The following is a 21,725-nucleotide window of genomic DNA, read 5'->3' on the forward strand; positions in this document are numbered from 1 at the left end:
ACCTGTAGGGCTAAGAATATGTATGCTAGAACTTGTTTCTGACAAGGCAGTGCTTAAGCATTCTCATTTGCAAAAATTCTTATGGCGAAACCCTTATCAGCTTCTCAAGTTTTTGCTTGTTTTTTCTGGTGCTACATCTTGATTAGAAGGGAAAGGTAGATTGTTGGTTGCGTGTGGTTTGTTGGGAGAGAACATTCCTAAATCCTTAAAAAAACACCTTACTGGAGAGAACCCTTTCAAGTGTGACTTGGACTCTTGCTCCCGAGATTACTTTCTTGGGGTATCTAATCTGCCTGACCCTTTTGAACATTTAGATAATATTTTTGAGAATTTACCTTCTCCTTCCTATATCGCGCCTGTGACTCACGCGGTGATCTTGCTGCTTTGCACTGCCCTCCCTTTTTTTTTTTTTGCTTTCTGGGAATGTTCATGCCTTGTGCAATTAAAAGTATCTGCTGAGAAGGCACTTTGCAGAGAGACTTTTCGAGGGCCGGCTTGCGCTGCAAAAGAAGCCAGTAGGTGGTGTGACTTGGCCTAACTGCGCTGCGGCTGCTTGCAAGAACTCTTGAAGCCCCTGCACAGGTTCACTGGTCCTTCCAAGGAAAATTTGCATGCAGGGAAGACCTCCGATGAGAAAAACCCGGGGGCCAGGCAGGTGAAGGGAGGAGGAGAAGGAGGAGGAAGAAGAAGAGGTGATCATCTTTCCGCTTTCTGTTTGGCCGGAGACCAAGTAAGGGAGAACGACAAGGCGACAAGTAGCAGTCGCGGCAATCCCCAAATGTGCCTCGAGGGACAGTTTGCATTTGCTCTTCTTGTTGTTGTTTTCTCCACCCTCCCACTTATTTGCTTTTTGTTTGTTTGTTTGCCTGCCGGTGGGGGTGGGAGAGCAGCAGAGCAGCAGCAGCCCGCCGACCCACACTGTGTGTAGCCCAGCCGGTGCCTCGCACACAGCAGCAGCAGGGGGAGCTCGAGCTGGGAAGGGAGCAGCCAGCAAGCAAGCAGCGGCAGGCGCAGCAGCAGGAGGAGGATCTTAGAGCTAAGATCTCCAGGAAAGCGGGAGCGGCTGTAGGGAATCTCGGAGATCAAGCGCCGCCACAGTCAGAGGAGAGCCCTCGAGGAGGATGCCGCAGTCGCCCTTCCTCCCTGCCTAACTCGGGCGCTCCCTGCCAGCCCTCGCCAGCGGCGGCCGCCTCCTCCTCTCACTGCCCGCGCTGCCTTGCTTGCTTGCGAGTAGGAAGCAGCGGCGGCGGTCGGTCGGTCGGTCGCGGTGTTGGTGGTGGCCGCCGGCGGAATCTACTTGCTCCTAGCCGCTTTTCCCAGGCGAGAGCAATAGCAGCGGCAGGAGGAAGAGGAGGAGGGCGCGCGCGGTCAGAACGCGGGCCGCCCTGCCGGCCGAGCGGGGCGCCGGCGTCGGATGCCTGCGTTACGCCACTCCGGGGCTTCTGTTGAGGCCTGGGCTCCTCTGGAAGCGGCGGCAGCGGATAGGAGCGTCGAGTCGGGAGGAGGAGGTGGTGGTGGTGCCGGCAGTGAGAGGACCGACAGGTAGTCGCCTCTCCCTGGGGGAGGCCAGTGTCCGGTGCTGCTGCTGCTGCTCCTTTCCCTCAGGTGAGTCGGCGGGGCTTGTGAATTAGGTGTCTGTGTGGAGAGAAAACCTGCGATGGAGCAGGGCGTCGTTGGAGCTGAGGTGGATGTTTCCTGCGCCTCTTAGAAGGTGAACAGGAAGGGGAGCAGCTGGGAAAGATGTGTGGAGCGTTTAGAAGCCTCATTAAAAATAAATAAATGTAAAAAGCACTTCCTTTTTACTCCAAGCAGAAGTGAGCGTCTCTGTGTGAAAGAGTGAGTGTGTGTGTGTTTTCGTTTTCTCTCTGGAGTCAGTCCGGCCCAATCCAGTCTTATCCCACTCCAATCGAATCCTCTTTAGTTTGGTTGAAAGCCTCAGCTAGAAGGGAGCCAGTAAACCCTGGCAAATCGTGTGTTTCGTTTTACCTTTCTCTTTTTCTGTTTGTGCTCTATTTTTAAACCTCGCGAGAAACCAAGAAACTTGTCCTATTTCTCTAACAGGTTCCCCACGCATCCTGCGTGAATTCTAGGGTACCAGGGTGTTCCTTGGGTGTGTGTGTGTGTTTATTGGGGGGGGGGGGAGAGTTGTCCTATTTTAAATAACTTACACATTGTTGTTGTTTAGTAGTTTAGTCATGTCCAACTCAACTTACACATACCTCTCTATAATTCAGCAGGGCAACCATGACAGAACCATTTGTGTCATTTTATATTAAAAATCAAACCTTAGTCTTGTTCAGTGATATCACCAAGGCGTTTTGACCTTGGATGTACATTTCTTTATTAGTTCATTAATCTAAAGGAGTAGGAGAGGCATGGCCGCTTCATTCATTGTACTGTAGCCAAGTACAACTTTACTAAGTGTTACCGGTGATTATAACACTTCATGCTGTTCTACCACTTTTTCCTCCCTCCAGGGCCCTCAAGTATGTCTTTCTATCAATGCAAATTCCTAACATTCCTAATGTAATATGGTGTCCTCGGTTTAACTCTCGAAGCTACCCGATACCTCGTAAAAATAAGTCAAGCTTTTTGCTGGTATATAAAGCTTTTTAGGGGCTGTACACGAAGTCTTTGCCAAGTCCATATGGACTACATTAGTTAATGGACTACAAAAACTTCACTTGGGTGTACTTAATAATATTAAGTTGGCCCCCTTGTTTTAACTACTAAAGCATATTCTTGTTTAGAACATGAAGTACATAATGGAATAATCCCATACACAAGAAGCTGTCATAAAGGAAGACGGTGTAAGTTTAAGCCAGTGTAAAGTTACACCAGATCCAAACTCCATTTAGCAATGGAGCTGCTTCTAGCTAAGCCAGCCTAAGACTGGCAGAGGGAAAATAAGCCTTGGAAATAGTGTTTGACCTATACTACGTTGCCAGATCTTGCACCAAGCTGAACAGGAATAGGATCCAGCCTCAGTCCTCCTACTTTGGACCCATGCCTGGAAAACCCCTTCTTCTAGGGCTTATGCAGGCTTAAGATATGCCAAGCTTGCCTTGGCTCAGTCACCTGGTTCCTGGCTGAGCCAGGATAAGGGGGATACTCTGGCATAAATATTGCTGAGCAAAGGATGGGGGAGTTGATTTAGTGGCTTAGGATCTAGCAGATCTCTGGCTGAAGTAGGAAGTTCTCAAAGGGCTATGATGATTTGAGAACTTCCTACTTCAGCCAGAGATCTGCTAGATCCTAACCCACTCATCCTGGTAGATCTTGCTTTAGAATTTCTATGTACTGTAGGCAGCTGCTTTGTACTGAGTCAGACCTTCGGTCCTTCTAGGCTGTCACTAATTTCAAGTGAGATTCAATTGCATACCCGCAAATCCGGGTTGTACCATTAAAACCATTTGACACACTTGCTCAACAGACTCACCCTGTCCATTGGTAAGTGGTGGGGAAATGCCCTGGGAAGTGTGGAATAACAATTGCTTGAAGCACTCATATAACCTCCCTGCAAACAAATCAGAATGAATACTCAATAAACAGATCATCTGGAAGCAACCCTAGTTCAGTATTAGCTGTGCTGCCTGGTAGCAACTCTCCAGAGTTTCAGACAAGAATCTTTCCTGGCCCTACCTAGAGATGCTAGGAATTAAACAGGGATCTCCTACATGCAATGTAAGTGCTCTACCACTGATCTACTACGGACCCTTTCTCTTTCTTTTTATACATTACCTGTTTTCCTAAAGAGTACACATGTGCCAATTGGATAAGCAACAGTAGCTGTATGTTAATCAAAATCCAACTGTATTTTGGAGTTTTTTATGGCTACCTTTGTTTATTTTAATTGTTTCTTAACCATTGATATATCCACCCTAGCACATAAGCTGCACAAAATGAATGCTTGTGCAAAGTATTATTTATTTTGTGTGGCCCATGTTAAGGTTACCAGATTGTTTTCAATGAATCCGGGGACACTTTTCAACTTCAGTGGATTTTATATGGGGACTGATTTGTAAATCCGGGGACTGTCCCCGGGAAATGGGGACGTCTGGTAACCTTAGCCTATGTGCCATATATAGCACATGGATAAACAAAGATGGGAAGTGCTCAGAGGCTAAGGCTGTAAGCAGGTGACATTTTATTCTAGAACTAGTTCATAAGAACAGAAATCCAGAATCCACTGTTGGACCATAAATTCATTATAACCCACCAAAATGTTATGAAACTTTCAAATTTTTAAGTTCTCTGCATCTCTTCCTCAGGCAAGATATTATGCAAATTGGAGTAGGGAAATGAGGAAAGAAAGAAAAAAGTACAAAAAGTAGTCTGGATGTTGTAGCCATGGGGCCGCCTTGTAAACTCAGTTCCCAGATGGTATTGTGGTCTGAAATAAAACCTATAGAGGTGCTACAAATATCAGATTACAAACATGGTATTCTGGGATAAAGGAACAATGGCCGTCCCATATTTCTCGGAAGTTAAAGTCTGGTTTGTAATTCAGATTGTCCAAAGCATTAAATGAAACACACAAGTTTATGGGTAGGCAGAGTGTGGAAATTTTTTAATTTAGTAAAGGTGGGTATTGCCGTATTTTTTGCCCCATAGGATGCACTGGCCCATAGGGTGCACCTAGTTTTTTTGGGGGGAATGCTTCAGGATGCAGGCAGCTCTCCGCAAGCCGTGGGAGTCCGGCGGGAACTCCCGCGGGCTCCCAAGGTTTGCAGATAGCTTCCTGAACCTGGAGAGCGAGAGGGGTCAGTGCGCACCGACCCCTCTCGCTCTCCAGGCTTCAGCGAAAGCCTGCATTCACCCCATAGGACGCACACACATTTCCCCTTCATTTTTGGAGGGGAAAAGTGCATCCTATAGGGCGAAAAATACGGTACTTCCGGTTGGTTTGCTTAAGTATATGAAGTGTCTCATGTGTCTCTTGAAAAATAGAACGTGGTTTAAAAGGAAAGTGGAACTCAGTGCAAGCAAACCTAATGCCCATATTTACAGAGATGGTCTGGGAATAAAGCCAAGCTATATTTTTTTATGTCTGAACTTGCTGTTTGGTGCACCTGATTTGCAAATTGCCACCAGATTAGTACCTGAAATCATGGCTGATTTGCAAACCATAGTTTTAGCATAGTAAAGTTTGGTGTATTCAAATTTATGTGCTATACTTTAGGGTGTTCTGCTGTCAGAGTCTACTGTTTGGGATAGCATCTGGAATTATTGGGGGAGGAAAGAGGGAAATGACACAAACCATGTTTTGGCTTTGGTCATAATTTACTTTTAAGAGAATATATTTTGATTTAAACCCATAAGTCAAACACGAGTTTCAAAGGCTCCTTTTCTAGGTAACAGATAAAACTATGGTGATGCTTTTCTTTTTTACATCTATGGTTAAGTATTGTAAATTAAAAAATAAGCTATATATTATAAATGTTTTGGGAATGTATCTTTCTCCTTTAACAATTATATGATTCCATATCAATCATGTACTTGTCTATTTTGATTTTTGAATTTGTTGGTAGTTTTAAAATTGTTTATAGAGCTTTTTAAAAATTAAGTGCTATATATACTTTGATGGTGATTAAAAAAAAAGAATTCTTTTGAGTGAGGTGGGACTTGATCTGTACACATCTCCCAACTTAAATATTACTGTAGTATGTACTTAAAGCTTTTTCTGTCCATTTTTTAAAAGTTTTTTAAATATAATTTTAAGCTTTAGTCTAGTTGATATAAGCAATTGGTTTCCAGTTTGTGATTTATGGAATCCTGGGCATTCCTTATCAGGGATTCTCCTACAAAACAAAACAAACAAAATCAGCAGTAAACAAGCTGCTCTGCAAAACAATGTGTCCTCCTTTTCCAATATTCCCATTTCAATGTATAGCTTCTGAAGAGAGCTGGATGTGTTCTGAATAGTGTACTCTGTTTGTGAAGGGGAATGGCAAAACACAATAGGCAGAAACTGAATGTGCTCCCTAAAACATAACACAAAATCCTATTGAGTGCTTTGGGGTTATGTGACAAGGGTTCCTTGGCAAAGGCGTTTGGAAAAGGGTTCCCTGAAGTTAGAATATTTGGAAACCACGCCTTCCATGTTCACAAAAGAGTTGGCCTATCAGAATACTCTATATATTTTCAGGGAAAACTGATGCAAAAGCTCTTGTTGACTTTCAGGGAAAACTGATGCAAAAGCCTTGTTAATAACTGAAAAGCCTTCGGTTAATAATGTGCAGAAGGGTATATTTGGAAATTAAATTTGTATTTAATTTAATAAAGTTTAGGATTTTTTTCAGAATACATTTCTATTACTTGGGAGATTTTTTCAAAACAAAACAAAACCCCAACAACCCTACTGTATTCTGTTTCTAGTTTATAATGGGCTGCAAGGGTAAAGTATGAAGAATGGACTTTTTAACAATTTATTCATAAGAACATAAGAAAAAGCCCTGCTGGAGGAAAGCCATCTACTCCAGCATCCCGCTTCCTACAATGACTAACCAGACTCCTATGAGAAACCTGTAAGCAATACATGGGTGCAGTACCCCACTGTTTAATGACAGGTGTGCTTCTATTTTAATAGGTCAGTTTAATCAGCTTCACTGTGCTTCCTATTTAACAACTCAATTGATATGTGCTTGTATAGGTAGGAAACAGAATCAGTTGGTAGTGACACAACTTGTTTTAGTCTAATTTATTGAGATTTTTAACCTTCACTTTGTTTTTAAAATACAGTTATAAATTTTTAGTGATAATCTTACTGCTTTATCTTTTTTGTAACCCCCTTTGAGGTTTTTTCTACCCACCCACCCACTCTCTCTCTCTCTCCCTCTCTCTCTCTAACTAAATGAGGATTTTGAGGGGGTGTGGCTCCCCGCCCCATGTACTATTAGGTCAGAACAGTGTGTTACAGGCAACATGGGAAAACTTTAGCTAACTATAGTCACTTTTTCTGCAGATGTCATTTGATGGGGGATAAAGTTGCTTCCTTGTTTTTATATCCTTTTATATCCCTTCTTTAACTTCTTTGCCTGTTTTGTTCAACCACAACAGAATCTTTGAATGGTCATCGTGCAGAGTCACATTATTTTGTGCAAGAGCTTAATTAAGATAGCCAAGAAGGTTGGAGCTATTTGTGCCATTTCAATGAAACTGAGGATAAATCTGCTTAAACAGCTTTATTTTCAGATGGTTATTGGAGCATTTTGCAGTCCTCCTACCACCTTTTTCTTTTATTAGTCTTAATTTGGTCACTTTTAGTGACTAATACTGTAGAAAATACCGATTTCCCAATTCAGGGTTGATTTTTCAGCACATAGACCTTTTTAATCTTAAACAGGCATTATGCTGCAGTCTGAAGAAAGAATGGGCAATATAGTCTGCCTATTTCCCAGAGCCAAGTATTGATACTGAATTTGGAGCCAACATAATCCACTTGGATCAGAAATGCCATCTAAATGCCATTTCAAGATTTTAAAATTACATTTTATTTTCTGCTGAGCTGTATGCTTTCCATGGGACACAGGAAAGGGGATGGAATTATACTTTAGAATAATATGCTGTTTGTAACAAAGCATTTATCAGAGGTCTTGTAGCTAGAGCTAGAGCTAGAGCTGGAGCTAATAATCCTGTGCCTTTAAGCCAGTTCAGATCCCAAATCTACAGTTAAATAATAGTTTAGCTTGCCAAATTAAGCTGTATTTCCTATATGAGGCCACTGGGAAACACCAGTAAAAACTGCTTGCCACTTTGCAGCGAGTGAAGGTGTGGAGGTAGGAGAACTATACAGTGGTACCCCGCAAGACGAATGCCTCGCTAAACGAAAAACCCACAAGACGAAAGGGTTTTCCGATTTTTAGAGGCTTCGCAAGACGAATTTCCCTATGGGCTTGCTTCGCAAGACGAAAGCCCATAGGGAAATCTCCTGGGACAGCGGAGAAGCGCAGCGCACCTTCTCCTCTGTTCCCAGACCTGTCCTGAAGGCTTGTGGTGGGAGGTCCGGGAACAGAGGAGAAGGCGCGCAGCGCTTCTCCTCTGTTCCCGGACCTGTTTTGAAGATTTGCGGTGGGAGGAAGGTTTTCCTCCCCACCGCCAACATTCAGAAGGCTGTTCTGAAGGCTGGCGGTGGGAAGAAAAGCCCTTCTCCCCCGCCAGCCTTCAGAAGAGTTCCCGGAGGGCTGCCTAGGCTGCGGATAGCAGCATGCTGCCCCGCGCTAGGGGCGCTCTTAAGCAGAGCGCCCCTCGCGCGGGGCAGACATTCGCAGCTTGGGGAGCCCTGCAGGACTTCCCCGCAGGGCTCTCCAAGCTGCAGATAGCAGCCTGCTGCGCCTATCCGCAGCTTGGAGAGCCCTGCGGGGAAGTCCTGCAGGGCTCCCCAAGCTGCAGATGTCTGCCCCGCGCGAGGGGCGCTCTGCTTAAGAGCGCCCCTCGTGCGGGGCAGCAGGCTGCTATCCGCAGCTTGGAGAGCCATGCGGGGAAGTCCTGCAGGGCTCCCCAAGCTGCAGATGTCTGCCCCGCGCGAGGGGCGCTCTGCTTAAGAGCGCCCCTCGTGCGGGGCAGCAGGCTGCTATCCGCAGCTTGGAGAGCCCTGCGGGGAAGTCCTGCAGGGCTCCCCAAGCTGCAGGTGTCTGCCCCGTGCGAGGGGCGCTCTGCTTAAGAGCGCCCCTCGTGCGGGGCAGCAGGCTGCTATCCGCAGCTTGGAGAGCCCTGCGGGGAAGTCCTGCAGGGCTCCCCAAGCTGCAGGTGTCTGCCCCGCGCGAAGGGCGCTCTGCTTAAGAGCGCCCCTCGTGTGGGGCAGCACGCTGCTATCCGCAGCTTGGAGAGCCCTGCGGGGAAGTCCTGCAGGGCACCCCAAGCTGCAGATGTCTGCCTCGCACCGGGCAGCAGGCTGCTATCCGCAGCCTAGGCAGCCCTCCAGGAACTCTTCTGAAGGCTGGCGGCGGGACAAGGGCTTTTCTTCCCACCGCCAGCCTTCAGAAGGCTGTTCTGAAGGCTGGCGGTGGGGAGAAAAGTCCTTCTTCCCCCGCCAGCCTTCAGAAGAGGTCTGGGGACAGACTGTCCCTGGACCTGGTCTGAAGGCGGTCTCCATAGGAACGCATTAATTGATTTTCAATGCATTCCTATGGGAAACCGTGCTTCGCAAGACGAAAAACTCGCAAGAAGAAAAAACTTGCGGAACGAATTAATTTCGTCTTGCGAGGCACCACTGTATCTGGTTTGTTCAGTGCAGTGTAATACTGCACTGTAATACAGTGTGAGTGTAATACAATTAATGGAAACCGTTAATTTCAAACCAACTTTAAGCCATAGTTTGAAATCTTGGTTTGTGGCTAATCCATAACACATGGTATAGGTATTCAGATAAAAAGTTAACTACAACTAATGAATACATTTAGCTTAAACATGGCATATTATGCATTACTATATTTGCTGACAAGTAACATATTTGCAACTTTGATGCACCCCTTACAAGTGTGTAGGGGGGTATCCTGTGAAAAGTTAATGGGGAACAGGACACCCCTACCCCTTATCCTTTCAGCAGTAAAAAAAAAGCCTTTAATCTCCTATATATTGTGTGCTAGATGGATGTAAACATTGCAGAACCTGAACATTTGTTGTGTATATAATTGCAGTGTATTAACTGGTTGCTTTTTCAAACCATTCCAAAGACATATCAGCTGCTTTCTATATACAGTACAACCCTTTTTATGCTTCCTTTAACTTAGTGAACTTCGTGACTTCAGTGGAACTTCACATTAAACCATAGCTTAAAGCAAACTATAGGTCAACATGAATGAGCAGCATGTTAGTCGTACTGCTCAAAGTTCCAGAGGTTCTCCTTCCCTGTTTCTGCTGTGGAAAGAACAAGCTTGTCGTTTTCCTCCAAGCAACCCATAGTTACAATTTCCGGTTTATTTGCGAAAAACAAACCATGAGCCTGGGTTTGAGCAACACAGGCATCTTTACAAGCAGGGGAGGAATGCTTTGGGAACTTTTGAGCAGTGCACATTAACATGCTGCTCATTCATATTAAAACTTAATTTGCTTTAAACTATAGTTTAATGACACTGGTGAACTGGGTGATTGGGAATTAAAGAAAATAAGAGCACCAATTTCTGTGTAGATGGCTTGCATTCAGGTGTACAATCATCTGATTTCTTTTTCTTGCAGAGCAAGCAGTATGCACTTGACTGCAGAAATTAGGAACTGGAAGACTGCGTATTAGCTTTAATCAAAATGGATTATTTATTACTGGAGGTAAAAAGGAATCTTGTGGGGTTTTTTAAAAAATAGTTTTGTGTCCAGTTCTGTAACATGCCTGTATAACTCCCGTTACATCTTTAGTATTACATTATATCAATGAGGAGAGGATATTCCACTTTAAATTTTAAGTTTTCCCTACTGAAGTGGCAGTCCTATTCAGGAGAAATAATGTTCAGTCTAATGTTAGAAATTTAGGGCTGTATCCAGTGCTGCAACTCAACTGGCACAACAGCCTTCTGTGTCCAGTGGAACTTCCTCTCCTTAGTGGATTTTGAGGGCATATATGGGGAGGGGAGAGGGGAAGAAAGACCCATGGCACCAGCAGAGCTCATTTTTATGCTACTTGTGGTGTATGAAATGTAGATGATTACAATAGAAACTGATAACATGCACTTGATATGTGGGTTATGCAACAGTATGTTGCAATGTATGCCCCTTTGCTATCACCCAGCTTTTCCTAATCTTCTTTTCTTGCTAAGCATTCTGTGGTAACTGAAGGTGACTGAGCACGTTCACTACTCATTGAGCTGGTTGGGGCAGCTGTACCCTTGAGTTGTTGTGGTTTTTTTAAAAAAAAATATTCTGCATGTATGTTACTTATTTAAAAAAAAACACCAACAGATTGCATGTATGGTTGATTGGTTGGTTGGTTGGAATTCTTTGACCTAACCTGAATTCCCTGGAGCTTGGATTCAGTGAGGAACTCTGATTAGTTTAAAAATAGAAGCAAATGTTTCCAAACTTCTCAATGTCATTCCAGAGGAAGAAAGGGAGCCCACAGCTATTTGATGCTCATGCATATCATACTAAACTAGGGGTTGGCAACCTAAGGTCCATGGGCCACAAGTGGCCCACCCCCAAGCCGCCCCCGAATCGAGCCGCCCACTCGGCATGTCCCCGTGTGCTGTGCTAAACCAGCGTGGCGCAGGGACTCACTTCTGCGGTGCCAGAAATCGCATCTGCACAGACGCCAGAAATTGCGTATGCGCAGACGCTGGAAATTGCAGGCACGCGCACTCATGCACATGCACAATCCAGCCCACAGAGGGATCTCCACTGGAGTGAACCGGCCCAGGGGAGGTCAACCTTGCTGACCCCTGTACTAAACCATAGTTTATTGTTGCTTTTCAAAATGAGCATCTTTTGTTGCTCCATAGTTAAGACACAATATTAAGGATTGTGTATTTTTCCACTCATACAAATTGAGGCAGTTTTATTTATCCCTTCATTACCCAAATCTGTGTAAGGGGTGCTTTACGGCTCTAAGAGTAATTGAAGAATGAAAATTTGCTTTGCAGCCCAATCCTAAACATATTTTACTTGGAGGTACTCCCATTGAATTTGATGGGACTTACTTCCTATCAGGTGTGCTTAGGATTTCCACCTTAGGTAAACAAATTTATTTATTTCAATTCCTTTGTATTGTATACAACTAGTTTTGCATTGAAAATGTATTGTTTGTTTTGAAGGTAGAGGTCAAGCTGGAGCATCTGTTTCTGTTGCTATTGTATGGGGAAGCAGATAAGCAAAACAGAAAGGGTTATGTAACATTTATTCATTAAGGACATACGTATGAAGCAGGAAACTTGTTCATAGTTCAGTCCAGGGTTAGGTCATGGAGTAAGCACATATCACATATCTTGTGTTCCATCTCTGCAGTAAATAAGGTGCCGACAACAGTTCTTGGACTTCTGCATCTACATAAAAATGAGTGAAGTACAGGCAATGGTAGAATTCTCCGTGGAGCTCCACAAGTTTTATAACGTGGATTTGTTTCAAAGAGGGTAGGTAACATACAACAAATATTATATGTTCTGATGGTGTTAATTCCTGAGATATTTGTATGGAAGATTAATGAATGCCTGCAAATCCCGAGAAAAGGTGTATGTAGCTCTTGTAACTGGATATATATATATATATTTACTTTAAATCAGGTCTTAGAGACGGTCAGGAATCAAAATTCACTGATCTGTGTAGTATCAATCATGAATAAAACTATAAGACAACTTAAGCTTGGTTTACATGTTCTCTCGTATGCATGTATAAAAGTTCTCTATTTTCAGGTGGTGTCGGTGGGAGCATTCAGAACACTGAGCCGGGGCAGGATAAGCCTTTTTGTTTATGGAAAATGGGGTGCTCTAGGGGGTGTAAGCAGCTGTGTATTTTTATGAAAATGATTGGTAATCGCCTAAAGATCCTTGCTCGCACATCTACTTACTCATTTTGTGCTGTGGTCCATTGCCAACTGGAAGATGGAGTGACTGCAATGTAATTATATAGTCAAGAGAACACCCTGATTGTGTTTGTGGTGCTTGGATGGTAACCTTATTTTTATTGGTTGCCAAGTATTGAAGACGTATCCAGTGGGCAGTAGTTTGTGTTCAGGTTTGTGTTCAGATGATTGACACGTGCACAGGCCCACCAACCTGTTACATTTAGCCATCTAGGGGTTGGGAGATAAAGATCAGGCATGCCAGCCAGAAAAGGTTCCCCAACTACTGTGATGTGCAAATGCAGTCATTGTATGACTTAAATTGAGTCAGAAGTGTTTTGCAGCACAATCCTATGCATTATTCAGAAATAAGTCTCATTGAGGAAAGTAGGGCTAATTGCTGAGTAAGTGTGTATAGAATTACAGTCTTAACTGCTAGATTCCATCCTTTCAGTATTGTAGAATATTGAGTTAAATAAAATGTCCATATTTGATATTTGTAAAATGACAGCATGTTGATATTGAAGGTGGTCACAATTCATTCAGATAAAATTCTGGTTCCATTGTTTATAATGCAGTTGTCTTCTGTAATCAATATATTGTTTGCTTCCAAATCTGATTCAGATATTTTTCTTTCTACAACAGTCACCCTTTTGGGGTTATGCCCTGGCTATTGGGCTTTCTTTGGGATCATACTTTCTATTCCTGTTTTTTTTTTAAGAGGACAGAATTAGACATATGTGCAAATCCCCATTTACACATGATCTATTTGTGCATGTCCTCGCACACGCATAGTGCCAGGAACCCGGAAATGGGAAGTACCCTGGAGAGACCTCCTGGCTTGTGAAAAGAGACCATCCTCAGAGCATGAAGAGGACATTCTGTTTGGGTTCCGGGGAGGGTCACCTCACGAGCCGGAGGGACAGCGGGGCTTTGTTGAGGTTGCTCAGCCTCCCTGCCTATCAGCTGCTACCACCACTTCCTTGGGTGTCAGCTGAGCATGCCTCGCTGCCCCTTCAGCTTTCGTGGAGACCCTCCCCAGAGCTTGAAGAGGATGTCCTCTTTGGGCTCTGGGATGAATCTCCTCACAAGCCACTCTCCAGTGTGCTTCCCATTTACGCTTGTTTCACTGATGCCTGCAGAGGTCTGGAATGTAACCCCCACATAAATGGGGAGTTGTCTGTATTTATCACATCTTTCTGTCTTGTTGATTTATTTCCTTGAATTAATTGCATACAAACTATGCATGTCATGTTCTGAATATAAAATGTTTGTTAGATGTTTCAGTTCTGAAAAGCACTGACATTTGCCCATCTATTATGAAAGAGCAGAACATTCTATATCTGCCTTGTTTTTGGTATTTGCCAACTGGTGTCCTCAGCTGCCTTGGCAGTTTCTTTGCTGCCTCAGACAGCTGAGAGATATCCTCTGGCTATTCCTGCAAGCCACCATATGGAATGTTGATATAGTAGTACTAAGAGAGCTATCTGGAACTAGTAAGAGCAAATGAAATGTTACCTCTGGAAGGTAGTATAATTTGAGCTGAAAAATTTCCAGCTGAGTGCAAATTCAATATTGTGTGAATAAGTTCTGCAAAGTTTTGCATTGCATGCATAGTAATTGAGGGTGGTATAATAAGTAAATTATTTTAATTGAGGGTTGGAAATACAACACATTAATTTACCTAGTAAAGATGATTAGGTTAGGCCAGGGGGTGGCCTACTTACCCAAACTGACAGCAAATATTCAAAAAGTGGTTCTAGAGGCAGTTGACTTCAGTATTTCAAAAACAACAGCTATACCCTTCATTGGGGGATATACTATACAATATTCTGCTTGTTGCTTGGTTAAGTCAGGGGAAACTGATGTGGTATACTCCAGATGTTGTAGGCTACAAGCCGTCAGCCTTTTTTTCAGGGGGTACTCAAGGGAACGCACTACCAATACCTCTTTTTGTTGTTAAAAAGTGTGGCACTTACTGTAACAACAGGCATAGGGAAACTCGGCCCTCCAGACGTCTTGAGACTACAGTTCCCATCATCCCTGACCACTGGTCCTGTTAGCTAGGGATGATGGGAGTTGTAGTCCCGAAACATCTGGGGGGCCGATTTTGCCTATGCCTGCTGTAACAACTTCACAGTGAGTACCGACACCTATTTTTCTAGAGAGAAAAAAGCACTGCTGGCAGGTGCTGATGGGAGTTGTAGTCCACATGTGGAAGGTGTGACATAGGCTATTCCTGCTGTAAGCCTTCTGCTGAGAACACATGGTCCCCTGTTTTCTTTCAAACTTCCTCTGAACCCCACCTTGTGAATTTAAGTGTATAGATACATTATGGGACTATGAAAAGAAGGGCATATTGTGTCTGATCTGGAAGAACTCATTTGTTAAACAAATCTGCCATTTATTGTTTGAAGAAAGGGCGCTTTTAATGTCTTACAAGTCTTGAATATTTCCTGTTACAGCAGATTTTTTTTTTTTAAAAAAAACCCATCTGTATGTTGATTTGAAAAGTGTTCTTCACAGTGGGCCTCAGTTGAACATTAATTGTCCTAGTTGCTGATTTTTTATCTTGCTAGGAGGAAACTTAATATCTTTAGCCTGAAATCAAAATACCTGCTATCTTTTGGGCAGAAACCAGAAGGGTCTTTTTTAAACTTTAATTTTGACCGAAGTATTAGGGAGCTGGAATATGTGTGCCTCCAGTGTAGTCTGTATTCATTTAAGTACTTCACTTAAATCAGTCTTATTATGGGATTAAAGCATCAGTTGATTTAACAATTATTTTAATTAATCAATTATATTGATGTTAAAATCCGCATCCCTATCTAAAGCTGTTCTCTTAAAATATTGAAGCATAGTTTAATATACTTTATGACTTGTAGTTAGGCTATTATTTCAGAGGTCAGGAATTGAATTTTAACCTGTTGGCGTACTTTGCCTGAGTTGACCCTGGTGAGATTAACATATTTGGATTAGCAAGTAAATATTTGTTATTGGAAACTATTTTCTCTCATAAAGTAGAATCTTCATTGTATCTGAAGCCACCTGTTTTTGTATTGCTCATGTAGTAAAATGTGGATTATGTTGATCATGTGAGATTTAAGTTTTTTTCCAGAGCTAGGGATTTGTAGTGAAAGAAAAACTGAAAAATAAATGAAGCATTTTCACAATGTAACTTCAGATGCTCACATGCAAACCCACTTAATTAAGTTGTAATAAGAAAAACATTTGTTTGGCTGCATACTAAAGAACCCATTAAGTAAGCAAAATAGATTGGAAATCTGATCAGTAACGTTGATCAAATACTTCAGCTTGATTTATTGTAATAAGTAGTAATAAACATTTTATGAAAATTTTGTGGTAATAGCATAGAATAACATCATAGAATAGCATATGTTGTCATATGATATAATATAGAATAACATAACATAGCATATAAAATAATTGTTCCTATTTATAATGGAACCAATAAAAACAAAAATCAGTTCTCAATGAGATAATGAAGTGTGACAGAAATCAGAAGTCCTTGTGTGCGATCTCAACATATAGATTTTCAGAAAAAATCCTGGCCCCAAATTGGATCAGTGGCTTCTCTGCACGTTTGAGTAGGAATGTAAGCTGCATAAGAAGCCTACTGTAATTAAGAAACGCAAACCTGGCCAGTGGAGTTATGATCATATGTTTAACTGGTTTTTACTTTGACCTTATGCTTCTCTTGCCCTTCTGGCTAATTGGTATTGAATTATTTTAATTATGATTAACAGTAGTGTATAAAATGCTTTTCGTAACTGATTTCATTAAGTGTTTTTTATGGCCCTCTTGGTGGGGAAATAGGGTAGAAATATTTAAAATAAGTACATATCAGTTTATGTTAAAACAGTATTAGTTTGAAAATAATTTTGTTTACTGTAGCTTTTACCAGATTCGTGTATCAATGAAGATTCCTCCAAGAATTCCACACAAAATTGAAGCAAGCCTGTTACGTGCAACCAGTAAGTAAACATCTTTTCATTACTATTTGAGTGAATAATTACTATTTAATAAAGGAGAATTCTGAAATGATTAAAGATGTGTTAGTTAATTAATCATATACTTTTTGATTACTTGATTAATTAAGTTTAAGACAGGTGAAAACACTTGGTTTTAAAGATCTTGGAGAAATGTAAAAGGGCTGTATCTAGTTGTGTCCTTCCCATGATGGAAGACTCTTTGTTCCAGCAAACACTAGGTTAACCGAAGAAGAATACAATTTTTGCTTATTTCACCTTACCTCTGTGGCTCCCATCTGCTCTAGAACATGTTTGGTGGTGGAGAGCTGTCTGCAGGAGAAAAGATGAATTTGCAGGACCACATCTTCTCCCTTTCCCAAAGGGCTGTCCATCAGATAAGCAAAAATTACCAGTTTGCGTCATGTGAATACTTCTGACAGTGGGTGTGAACTTTAGGGCCATTTGTGCATATATTGTTGCCTGTTGGAGGGCTGCTTAAAATGAGTACTTGGGTCTTGACAAAAAACATTACTCTTTGAGAAATCTAAGAGCCTTCATTCTCAAACTGGAAATGCGAACAGTGTTGTATTTAACAAAATATTTAAGTCGTTACTGACAATTTAGTGGATCTTTTGAAAAGGCAAAAAAAAAAAAGTTGAAGTGTAAAAGTAGTTTTATACTATGTTCCAGGTTCCCTTGGATTTACTTTTCATTAAACTGCAGCTTATTCGTTACTTCCATCACTGCTTTTATACCTTGCCTGTAAATTTACACTGGCTCTGGGAACTGGTTTGTAAATGTTACTGTTATCTATTGAAGTAACTATGAATGCCCTTCCTTACTTGCTGTCAAATCAGCTTTCAAGTGTTTGAATGGACAGTCTTTTTAGAATACGCTATATGAATGACAAAACTAATTATTACAAATAACCATTTCTTAAAATGAAGCCAAAACATGGTACAGTTGTCATTCTGTAAGTAAACATAGAATCAGGATATTTTGAGCCTTGATTGCCTCTTATCCATATTCTTTAGGTGCTGATCTTGCCTTTCCAGCTTCAGTCCATGACAATGTAGTCTGCAGTAAAACCTTTCAAATTCTTTATAAAAATGAGGAAGTGTCTGTGGATGATGTTATGATCTTCAAAATTAAAATGCTGTTGGATGAAAGAAAGGTAATAGCATATATTTAACTGTTAAAATAGCTTGATGAATTACCGCACAATCAATCCTGTGTGCACTAGGAACAACAACAGTAGATGTGGACATAAATGTTAATGTGCTAACAGATACACCCGCAGCGTCCCTGGGTGCTACAGCGTTGCACACCAATATTGCCCATTCAAGGAAGGCAGCCAGTAAATATGCAGCAGCAAAATAATGCCATGACATTATCCTGCCCATTACAAACACACTCCTTCAACAAGACACAAGAAAACTCCCAGGAATAGATGACAGTACAGTCTCCTATAGCCCCATTGAGTTGGAAGCATGTAGAGCTCTTCATTGATTTCAGTTGGTAGTGCATTAACTTAGCACTTTTAGCACAAGTAATATTATGCCATTGTTGAAGGTTGGATTGACCCTGAGTGAGGTCAGAATTCTGACTAACTTCCACTTTTCTTCCAGTATGCCCCTAATATGCCCAGTTCTTCTCTTTATCATGGTTGGTCCACTGCAGATTCTTGTTGCCATTCAAAAGGTTATGACAACATGAATTCCCTATTCCAATGTGGTTTTGCCCTCAACCAATACAAGAAGATTTAGCAATGATCCCCTCTCTGCCTTGCAGACATGGGAGCACAGCATTAAAATAGGACCATTCTTTATGATCAGTATCCAGGACAAGATCTAGGATTCTCTTAGTCATCCAGGTGTTTTAAAACTGGATTAGTGTTCAAGAAGAAGAAGAATTGCAGTTGACTCTTCTATCTGCCGTTCTTTTGTAAGATCTTTTATTACTATATTTCAACTTATTATGCACCACTCTGGAATTGATGAAAAATTAAGGGTGGTATATTAATACTTTTTAGTAAATTTTAGTGAATTTGGAATGCATGGCACTGTGTTTGTTTGTCTGTCTGTCTGTCTGTTTGTTTGTTTGTTTGTTTGTTTGTTTGTTTGCACACACACAACTTTATTGTGGTCCATAGACCCAAAATACACAGTACATTTTTATTTATTTACATTGTTGCTGTTGATTTCATTTCATTTTTTGATTATTCCCCTGTATTCATGCATGTACATTTGTAGTTACCTTCACACTGATTTGAAGCCACTTTGTGTCCTTCCTAAAAGAGGCTCCTGGGATGCCGGAGGGACATTGCTGGAACAACTCTTGGGTTGGGGCAACTAGCTGAAATGTTTTAAAATATTTTAAATGGTTCTAATTTTGGTTCCTCTGTTTTATTTTTGTCGGGATGATGTTGGTCAAATGTTTAGTTAGGGTTGGTGGTTATTTTAATTTGAGTATAACAGTAAATTGTTTATTATTGCTATTGTTGTTATTGGTTTCTATTTATTTATTGGGTGGTTTGTTGCTCGTACAGGATATTTTGTTTTTTAATGTATGATGCTTTGTTTTGTTTTTATATGTATTGTAAGCCACCCAGAGTGGCTGGGGAAACCCAGCAAGATGGGTAGGATTTAAAAAAAAAAAAAAAAGTTAATAAGTCTGGATATGATTGTATAGTAAAACTATAGTTTGTATTAATAACAATAATATATAATTGTTCTTCTGAAATGCCTGTCTAGATTGAAGAGTCTCTGAATGAAATGAATTTCCTGCTCTCTTTAGATCTACACTTTACAGATACAGATTATTCGTAAGTTTAAAACTAAACATTCATATTCTTGCTATTTCTACTTTTAGAGAAATGGTTTTTGCTCACAGTTCTTTGTGCATCAAGGAATTCTTTGTTTCAGTGTTGGTGGAAACTGAACCACATTTTCATGTAGCGTTTCCTAATGTTAAAGTAATGGGAAACTGGGATTGTGAAGTCCATGGATGTACTGAAATTCCTGCAAGCAAAACAGCCCTTGAATTAGGCATGCACTTTCTAAAAGTTATTGAAGTTGTGGGTGGGTGGGGGACTAATTCTTTGAGAGGTTTTCCAGAGATAGATGCCTATACTTGAATTTATTATATGTTGTTTCCATCTTAACAGATTTTCCCATCAGATACTTTTATAAAAAATGATTTGTGCATTTCCACATATGTAGGTTATATTGACTTCATTGTGAGTTAAGCATGGGTAGTTATGTGCAAAATCCTCTGTATACAAAAATATTGAGATGTATAAGGGAGACTTCAGTTATTTTACTGGGCAGAGCACCACTATTTCATTACAGGTCCTGCATATAAAAAAAAGTAGTTAGATCTTGATGGATTTGTTTTATAGTAACTATGGTACAGGAGATTTGAAGCATTGATTTGCATTATTGTAGTATTAAATTACTTTCAAAATGTTGGTTGTGATTATGCTCTTTTTCTTTTAGGCCAGATGACCTGAGCACATTGCAGCTAATTAGCAGCAGAACACTAAAGTTGCACTTTACCTTAAACCGAGGCCTTCATCACTATGTCAATGTTATGTTTGATTACTTTCACCTTTCTGTCATCTCTGTTATAGTCCATGCCTCTTTAGTAGCGCTTCACCAACCATTAATAAGGTAATTTAATATTGATTTTATACTTTTTTAAATTAATCATTTAATAAAATGAAATAATTAATTGCTTGTTGGTTTGGTCATTAAAGTGATAGTAATTTAGTTGGAGTGGTGATTATTTGAAATGTGTATTATACATATCAGTGACTAGTTCTATGTAAACCCTGAGTATTATAAATATCCGTTCAATTTAATTGAAATTTCTGTTTCAGTTTTTTGTTGGAATAGAAAGGAGATGGTAAGCCCAGGAGCTGCTGAATGATAAACCACACAACCATAACTGCTAGAAAAACCTCTGCCCTAGTTTTAATCAAGTAATGAAGTGATGCAGTTCATGATTATTTTAATGGAATTTAGATTGCCTTGTTTACTTTGGTGGCCTAGGCTATGATAATCTTGCTTTTAGTGCTTTTAGTACAGGAATTGTGGCAGTGTTCTGGTTTATCTCTTTCTCTGGGCTATTCTGTTAGGGGCAGAGTCCCTAGCAACCTTTCTGCCAGTCTGTGGGGTGATGTTGGATTGAATGGAGGCATCTCTTTGCCCATCCCTACTTGCCTCCCACCAAACCTGAGAGTAGGTGGAAATGCCACTAGTGGGATCTCTACTGGTAGCAGCATGTAAAAAGCCCCAGAACTGGATGAACTGGCCTCTGCCTCTCTTTCCTTCCCTCCCTTCTCTGATGCCCTCTCACGTTTCTGCCTCCCAAAGGCTTGCACAGCTGTTTGTTGCAGCAGCCCTGGCTACAAGCTCCCCAGGCGAATGGTATCTCTGGGCTCGCCAGGAGTTGCTTCCCAGGCCCCTGTGGGGCAGTGTGAGGAAGAACCTCTCTTTGGGGGCAGGGGGGGCAGCTACAGATGCCCAGAGGACTCCCAAGGAGAGGGGAGAAGAGAGGAGACTGTGGGAACACTCCACGAGGGAGGCTTCGAAAAGGGGCGAGGGACTGCCAGCTCTGCAGGGAAGGGGTGACATAACTGGGCTCTTGAGCCCCATAGGGGTGCCACAGAAAGAATTTGGTTGGTTAAGGGAGCCATGGACCCAAAAAGGTTGAAAACCTCTGCTCTAGGGGGTTATTGTGTGATGGGGTGTCAGCAAGCAGAGTAAGCAAGGGCATAACCCCTAGTTTAAAACATACGTGCTGTAACATGCTTCATGTTTAGCATAATAAAACACCAGTGAAAGAGGCAAGATGAAAATTACTGTAAACACCTTAGCTCAGCCTTCAGCAACCTGACATCCTCCCCAGATGTTTTGGACTACAACTCTTTATCAGTCTCATCCAGTACAGCACTGGCTGTGGCTGATGGACATCGTCCAAAATGTTTGGAGGGTGATAGCTCAGAGAAGGCTGCGTTAACTCTTCACAAAGGATTTCCCCCTGCCCTTTTAAAATACAGTTTGTGTGTTTCCTTTTGTAACACAGCCATTTGTGCCACAGATTAGTAGGAGAAAGGCATGGTGGATTGCTGGAAGGAGAAGAATCTTCTTATCCAGAATTGGAAGCTAGAAGGATTAGCTGTTGGCTATGGTTAGTGGCAAATGGAGAAGATGAGTTGCCTTTCCTGGACGGTGTTAGTGCTTTTGCTG

General features: G+C 41.6%; 1 protein-coding gene across 3 annotated transcripts in view; it reads left to right on the top strand.

Annotated features, from left to right (window-relative positions):
- The first annotated feature begins 337 nt into the window (after window positions 1–337).
- The window catches only part of FAM135A (family with sequence similarity 135 member A), a 52,319-nt gene continuing 30,931 nt past the window's right edge, over window positions 338–21,725 (top strand). For 2 of the 3 annotated variants that reach the window (XM_081186907.1, XM_081186909.1), the window contains exons 1-7: window positions 338–1,605; window positions 10,177–10,263; window positions 11,929–12,053; window positions 16,397–16,476; window positions 17,508–17,647; window positions 19,227–19,297; window positions 19,971–20,144. In XM_081186907.1, coding sequence (XP_081043033.1) covers window positions 11,977–12,053; window positions 16,397–16,476; window positions 17,508–17,647; window positions 19,227–19,297; window positions 19,971–20,144 — 542 coding nt within the window. In that variant the 5' untranslated portion in view covers window positions 338–1,605; window positions 10,177–10,263; window positions 11,929–11,976. The remainder of the gene's footprint in view (window positions 1,606–10,176; window positions 10,264–11,928; window positions 12,054–16,396; window positions 16,477–17,507; window positions 17,648–19,226; window positions 19,298–19,970; window positions 20,145–21,725) is intronic. The other variant, XM_081186908.1, reaches the window with a different exon arrangement.

This window comes from Podarcis bocagei (assembly GCF_964188305.1).
Source record: "Podarcis bocagei genome assembly, chromosome: 3".
Lineage (NCBI taxonomy): Eukaryota > Metazoa > Chordata > Lepidosauria > Squamata > Lacertidae > Podarcis > Podarcis bocagei.